Source organism: Vigna unguiculata, chromosome 8 (genome assembly GCF_004118075.2).
Source record: "Vigna unguiculata cultivar IT97K-499-35 chromosome 8, ASM411807v1, whole genome shotgun sequence".
Taxonomy (NCBI): Eukaryota; Viridiplantae; Streptophyta; class Magnoliopsida; order Fabales; family Fabaceae; genus Vigna; species Vigna unguiculata.
The window spans coordinates 1090247-1098190 of NC_040286.1; the positions used below are offsets into that span (position 1 = coordinate 1090247).

Below are 7944 nucleotides of genomic sequence, written 5' to 3' on the forward strand. Positions count from 1 at the left end.
TCGCATTCTTACTTTTTTTTTTCATGTTAATTTAATATTACATTAAAAAATGGAATAAAATCATAAATAGCTAATAATCAGTATGTGGTGTTCATACCTTTTTTTAATTTAAAATAAAACTAAGAAAAAAAGTATGATTTTGATCATTATACATTTTTTGTAATTTGTATTTTGTCATTGTATTTTTGAATTGATTTTAGTTTTTAAATTTATTAAAATTTTAAATTAAGTAATCAATCTTTGAACCATAATGATTGAAAAATATCTAACCGAGATAAAAGAAACCCTGTTTGTTTGACTTTAGAAATAAATTATTTTTGTGAAATCATAAATTTACTCGTGATTCACTTTTTTAAAATTAATTTTAATTTTATTCACAACTTTATAACATTTTTTATATATATGTATAAATTTGTTGCCATCATTTCCTACCAACCTATCACTTCAATATCATCTTATTGTGTATATATTAGATTTTAAAAATTTTAAATGATAAATTTTTCAACAAAAATGTTCACTTTAGAGAAATAAAGAGCTAAAGAAACTTAAAACAAAAAACTTAAATTAATATAATTTTAACTCTTAATAGTATGATGTCTATGTCATTTACTAACATATAAGCAATTAAAAATAATGCTTAGATACTTATTTATATAAAAGATCATTTTAAAAGTGTACATAAATAACTAAAAAAAAAGATACAGCAATAGAGAGATGCTGTATAATACTTCATCAAATATCACATTAGGCCTTCTACTTTTGCTGCCATTAGAACATGATACTTCATTGAATTGCTTTACCATCATCAATACCAGAAATATCGGTGGTCTACAAATGCATTTATTATTACAAAATACACGGATATTTTTAATTATTCTTCATATTATTGTTAGTTATTTCTAAAGGTTTATCCTTAGCACATCCAAAACCTATTTTATATAACTATACCAATAACTGGGTATAAATACAATATATCCATGATTTTGTACGCAGCATTGCTTGTGAGTGCACTGCTCTTCATTTTCCCAGTATGGCAGTGCTTACCGACAGAAAAAGCAGTCTTGGAAGCATAAGATTTGAGTCAATTACAACATTCAGTGATTCTGTCTCATAAATCATTCTTTGGATTCTCCTTCTATCCATATGACTAAATTAGCAAAGTTATGTTATATTCATTCATTAGAAATATAAATACAGGAGTTTATGTTTCCTGCGCTGCACTTTTAAACCTTATTTTGTCGAGTGCAGAAATCTGCAGCAGTCTGCCTCTTACTGTTACCATAGAATGGAATGAAGCAGAAATCTTCGTAAACAAAAATATATATCTATTCTTTCCTCTGCTTCCCTGTGGTCGTCTTTGCTTTGGCTCAGCCACAATTGCCAAGGGACGTTATATTCATACAGTTCATATGAACCACATCAACCTCACTGGAATTTCTGGTCAAAAGTCAAAATTAATTAATTTAAAGCGATTAAAATTATGAGTAAAGTTAGACTACATAGAAAATATTAAAAATTCTAAATTGATGGTGGGTGTTATCACTACTAAAATTAGAGAATGGTTGACTCTTACAGCAAATGGAACTCAATCTTTCCGATATCTAGCCCAAAAGCCTTTCTTCCTGGCAGAATCGTTATCGGACAGGGATCGGCTCCACTTGGATCCAAGTGAAAAGTGCCGCCTCAAGAATGGCTTTCCAAATGAGCTCCTCGCACTGGAGCTTGGCTCCATTTTTGAAACTTTTCCTCCTAAATCAATATCTTTTTGGCGATCAAAAACATCAAAACCACCATCAAGGTAGCTATCAACCACACGGTTTCTTGATATCTTGTGGTTCTTGGCCTTCATCTCTGATTCAGCCCGAAGAACTTTTCTAGACAACTTTGAAAAGTGCTTCTCTCCAACCATACAAATTGGACAAGCTGGATCATACCTATCTGCCTCTGGTGTCATGGCCTCTAAACATTCTGCATGATATGCATGACCACAGACCAGCACAGCAACAACCGAGAGGTCATTGCTGGCAATAAACTTTTGGTTGCTCCATGTTGATCTCTCAGTCAAAAGCTTTGAGCAAGCCCCACAAGATTGCAGTTCCATGGAGGGAGAATATGAGAACCTGCTACTGGATCCACTTATCTTGTGACGACCAGAGCCAAAACACTCACTATCAAAAGACCACCTTTCCCTTTGGGATGATGCCACCATCTCAGAGAAGGTTCGCATTGACCATCCATCAGATGATCCACATAGGGATCCAGCAGCCATTTCGTTGCTGCAAGTAGAGAGTACAAAGGATGGCCTTCCTTCAGAAATTGAGTTGTCCGGTGATTTCAGACCCATAATTCGACTATCAGAAATCTGTCTCAACAGAGGGTGTGCTGGTGATCGATGTGCCCATCTTGTTGGGGTAGAGTTGGGAAGATGGTTATAATTGTGATTAGGCATAGGATCTACTGTGGGCGTTGAGAAGACTGAAGGTATTGAAAAAGAAAGATTTGGTATTGAAGACTCCGCTGGATTCTTCACCTAAAGAGAAACACAGATTCAGAGTGAGCCCAGCAGTACTACAGCAGAAAGCCTAAAATAAATCAGATTATGCACCACAAAGCTCATGGTTCCAATTCAGTAGCTCAAAACTAACCACTGTAGAAAAATTGCTTGACATGGACAGATCTGCAACAAGGACATGGAGGGAGAACAAAGAGAAATCAATGCCAAACAAAGAAACATCAACCCAATGAACCAAAGTGCATAAAAGAGAGCATCATGAACAGAATGTCAATACCAATATATGGGACCACTCAACACAACAAACCGAGTTTGAAAACTATACACTGGTTAGGAAAACAGCAAAAAAGATAAGGTGGTGAACAAGGTCAGACACGATGTAAAAAAGACACGTGTGTGAGATAAAGATCCCTTGAATATAAGGAAACAGCAAGGGTTTTTCCTTTCAAAAGATATATATAATCCCACCCATTTTCTCAGAAACTATTGATCATGTATTTACTATTATTTGTGCTGATTGCAATCATTCTCAAAACCTATGACTAAACTGTGCAGGATTTTCATTTTTCGTAAGCATACTCAAAGGGCTTCAATGTCAAGGTTGCCTACAGGTAACAGAAACATTTTTCATGGGATAATTGGTCCACCACCATACCAAATTTTTAAAAAGGAAATTGTATTTCAACTCTTGCATCCTATATTATGTACTAAAAGTAAGAATACCCCAAAAACATGGGGGTGGAAGAGGCCTAAATGTTATAACTAAGACCGACCCATCAAACATTGTGCTCATGGTGAAGGATAAAAGAATAATAGAGTTCAGGGTTTAGCATTTACCAGACGAGGGGGTCATCAGATTTGCAACCAGCGCCTCATCAACAGGGGACTTCAGTGAAATAGGAGTCACAGAGTTCTCCATGATGCTTCCCCCATCAGACAGATTACCTCTTTCAGAGCTTAATGAACCTTTTAACTCCATGCTGACATTTCTACTGTCTAAATGAGATGTGTGATAAGAAGGATTCTCAATTTCACCAGTAACACGTTCCCTACTATCCCATTGAAAGCTCCACGATGGTGAATACACAACATCCCTACGCAAGCTTTCACCTCTAGTTCTGTTAGGAAGATTAGGATCCTTTGCAGCAACACAACAAGCTGATCCCATGATAACTGCAGAAAAAAATAGAAGACAATCTAAACTATAGCCACAAACCGTAGTGTAAAGACAAATTCAAGACTTGCTGATATTTTTTGAACAAAAATAAATCCTATAGTGTACCCGAAAATCACAATTGAAATCTCAAAAGCCGCCTCAATTTCCAGCAAGAAACCGTAACCCTACTTCCTCCTGAAAAATAAACAAAAAGGAAAGACGATTAAACTAAGATTTCAAGATAACTTAAGAACCTTCAAGCCGGCCAAAAAGCTCCAGACAAGGACCGCGCTCTAAACTTCGGATTTCCAACGCTCTAATCTAACGAAATCTAGTTCAGCGAAAATCCAACATAAAATTCAATTATAGAAAACTGTTTCTATTAACTGCATCCAGCAATTAGAAACTAAATACATATATAAAAAAAAAACGACCACCAGCTTCAACCGTAAACACAAGGCTTCAAACATAAACTTGTAAAAGAGGAAGAACAATTAAATCCATCCTATTAACATGATAAACCACTCAACCATCCTCTAAGTTAAAATAAAACCAGTTCGAGAAAAAAAAGATTTCCATACAAACAACAGAAAGCACTAATTACAATACGCACACAAAAACACCGTCATTATTCACAGTTGAAAACACAAATCCAGAGCCAATAAAGAGAAATAATAACCAAATCCAGTTCATTTCCTTCCAAAATCCATGAACTCGTCAAAACAATTAAGAGCCAAACAAAAAACTCAATCGTCCCCCCGTTCATTTATTTCCTAGAACCTCAAAAGAATTTCTAGGGTTTCGAGACATTCTAAATACTGAGTACTAGGATCGTTGATGCATACGATTAATTATTAACACGACAAACGAAAAAGAGAAATCTAACAAGAAGAAGAAGCATGCGCGAATCTTACTCGCAAACTATAAACTGAGATAAAAGAGGGAAAATAATCGAGCTCTGGTCATATACGGAAATGGAGTCCGTCGCGTCCGTTTTTCAGTTAAAACGCGGCACACGGCGCAGCGCCGCCGAAGCAGAAGCCGGTACGACGGCGTTAGGGTAGAGGTTGTTGAAAACGGAAACGGTGGCGCCTCTGTTAGTTTCTCCGTATTGTGTGACTGTGACTCACTGCATCTTCTCTTTTTATTTTCCTTCTGCAAACGTCTGTTTCTATCTTTTCCTTTTCCTCTTTCCACCTCTCTTCTCTGCGCTTCTCCCTCTTTAATAATTATTTATTTCTTACACCAAAATAAATAAATAAATAAAAATTGCGCGTTGAATATTATAATTACTTGTAATAATAAACCGTGGATGAGAATTGGACGCTTTAGTTTCCACCACGTGGAGCGCACTATAAGCTCACATGCACCCAATTAAGGGAATATTATACCAAATTGCGACCGGGGAGAAACCATTGACCAAGATCTTTCCATGGTTCCAACGGTGGTCAATTTTTGCCATGCTCTGACTAAGACTACGACCGTTTGATCCTTTTAGAATCAGGTTTTCGTATTTTTCGTTTATGACCACACTACAACACAAACCTTTCGCTTTCATTTAATTTCCATTTTGCACCCTGAAAAGTAAAAACAAACATATGAAAAACATTTCATGAAAGTCAATGCTATTAAAACTCTCCCATTAATTAACTATAAAGTCTAATTTCAAAATAATTGTATTGTTTATTCAGTCTCTTCTAAAAAAGTCACCATTTGCTTCATTTTCCGCAATCTTTTATCTATCGTGATTATTTAACCTTATCCTATTTATCATGATTTTGATCAAATTTATCTATTTATTAATTTCTTATTTATTATCGGGAAACTGTTTTATTTATGGCGATACTTTATTAATTGAGCATTTATGTATGTTGTTACTAAAGTCAATGTTGACTTTCGTTGCATGTCTGCTTAAAATGCAACAAAGTCTTTCTTTTTTTTCTCTCAAACATATTAGAAAATGCATTTATTTAAACATTAAAAGCTTTGAATGATTTATTAATGTCATTATTATTTTTATTTTTTTAATTAGTAATTTAATCTTTACATTTAATTCTTTAATTTGTTTTAGTTTCTATATTTTGTATTATGAATTCTAATTCTTTTAAAAAAAATCATTTGAATCACAATTTTTATAAAAAAAATACAACCATTTAGAATTATCACATGTCAAAATTTAAGTTTATTACATATTAAAATATAAGTTTTTCACATATCAAAATTTGGATTATTCATGTTAAAAAAGTGTTATATGTTAAAATAAAAAATGTTTAAAAATAAAAGATAATTCAAATATTGACACGTGACGTACTTAAAATTTGACACAATGGTATTAGTGTGAAGTCTCTTACAAAAATAAAAACAGAAACTCAGTTAAGTCAAAAACAATATAAAAACCAAGATAAATGAAAGAAACTAAAATACTAATTAATTTCTTTTTGTTTTCTTGTGGAGTTAGCTATGCTTATTAACTGAGTGCAAAAACGTGGGAAATGAGAATTCAGGCCCATAGTAAACCTTACAGGCCCAAAGTTCTGTAAATCCAAAAAATAAAAAGTTTGTTTTATCCTAAAACTGAAAGGCCCATTCCAGTTTGGATCATTTATTTTTAGTTAGGACGGGTTGATAACTGGTGGTTAAGTTAGATATAAGGATGACGTCCACAAAACTTATTAAGGGTATATTTAGACTCATTTTTCCGTAAAAACTTTTAAAAGATATAAATATAAATAAAAAAACTTAACTTATGAATAAATACAAATAAAAATTTGGTCAAGTTACATGAGAGAGTTTTTACAAATAAAAATAAAAATTTGACCTTTTACATAATAGTCGTATTTAAAACCCAGATATTTTTAAATTTAAATCCCATACACCTGCTTTGTTAATCAAAGTAAGTAATAATTTAGCAAAAGAAATTATAATTAAATAAAAAGTGTCAATAATGGACACTGTTCACCTTGCGTCACATAGCAAGCTTTTTTTACTTTTCTTTGTTCCAGAAGAGTTTTTATGCATTAATTAATTTTGCACTTTCATGGGTGCTATTCACACACATGCTGCATCCATCACTTTATTCATCACTTTAGTTTTATCAAAAGGCAATTGAGAACGTTAACGATCTGAAAACAACTAAGAGAAACACCTTTTTTGGTACCATTTCTACATTTATAAAAAGCACACCCACAACAACAACAGAACCATGCCAATGCCAATGCCACCATATGATATTTTCAATATTCCATTATACGTAGCAAGCAAGTTCCGACACTCTGATAATATAATAAACATTGCCTCATCATCACCCTAGAACACACCAGTAATGAACAATCCATTTGAATTCAACCCTGACACAACAACAAGACAAGAACCTTAATTTCTGAGAATGTTCACCACAGAAACATGTTGTCTGCGGTGGCGACAATTGGGTGGTTAAGGAAGGGCATGTGCATGGTGGGGTTGACGAAATTATTGTTGGTTTTGTTATTGTTATGGTGATGATAATTAGGGTTTGTTGCGTTGATGAGTTTGATGATGTGATTGAAGGAGTGAAGGGTTTGAGTGAGTTCAGTCTTCTGGGCTATGAGAATGGAGTTGTGAGCGTGGAGCTTGAGATGGTGTTGGGTGGTGATGTTGAGTTGGGTCAGGAGTAGGTCATTTTCCTTCTGGAGACTCTGCATCTGTGCAGTGAGATCGTCCATGTGCTTCTGCTTTCGCATCCTTGATCTTCTGGCCGAGTCACGGTTCGATTGCTTCCTCTTCTTTCTTCTTTGTTCCATCAGAAGCTGCAGATCCTCCTCAGACCCTGAAGTCTGAATCAACATCGTGGACATGGTAGAAGTTCCACTGGATGAGGCCATTAATTTGGAACCGATTATATTAAGAAATGAACTTAAGTCTAATTCAATTCTGAATCCGGAACAATTAAAGATAATTTGGATAATAATAGAGAAGGTTGTTGTTATGAAGATATATAAAAGGGAACAGTGGTGTTGGGGTTAATTATGAGAAAACATAGAACCAATAGAGGAAGAGAACTGAGAAAGATTGAACTAAGTGGGTCCTGCGTCTGAGGGAAGAATTGATCATAAACCCGGAACGAAGGATCTCACTGAGGACTGGAGACATTAATGTAACACATGAAGATTCATGTGATTGAAAGGAAAAGTGGTATGAGTGCAGAAGCAGCAAGGGTTTGGGAAGAGAAGAGGGGAAAGGGAAAAAAAAAAGAGTGTTTGAAAGGAAGGTGGGGGTGGGAGAGGAAGAGAGGGGAAGA

At 34.4% G+C, this 7944-nt stretch overlaps 2 protein-coding genes across 2 annotated transcripts; both read right to left on the reverse strand.

The window, feature by feature from the left end:
* Positions 1-913: 913 nt before the first annotated feature.
* On the reverse strand, positions 914-4869 carry LOC114194303. The gene is made up of 6 exons (XM_028084431.1): positions 4583-4869; positions 3795-3863; positions 3350-3685; positions 2646-2677; positions 1574-2530; positions 914-1437 (listed from the first exon to the last, which is right to left on the reverse strand). Exons 3-5 carry the CDS (start codon positions 3678-3680, stop codon positions 1586-1588), a joined length of 1308 nt encoding a protein of 435 aa, XP_027940232.1. The 5' UTR covers positions 3681-3685; positions 3795-3863; positions 4583-4869; the 3' UTR covers positions 914-1437; positions 1574-1585.
* A 1932-nt stretch (positions 4870-6801) lies between these two features.
* Positions 6802-7944, reverse strand: LOC114193507 (bZIP transcription factor 11-like). Its single transcript, XM_028083335.1, has one exon. The coding sequence runs from the start codon at positions 7526-7528 to the stop codon at positions 7058-7060; it is 471 nt and encodes a 156-aa protein (XP_027939136.1). The 5' UTR covers positions 7529-7944; the 3' UTR covers positions 6802-7057.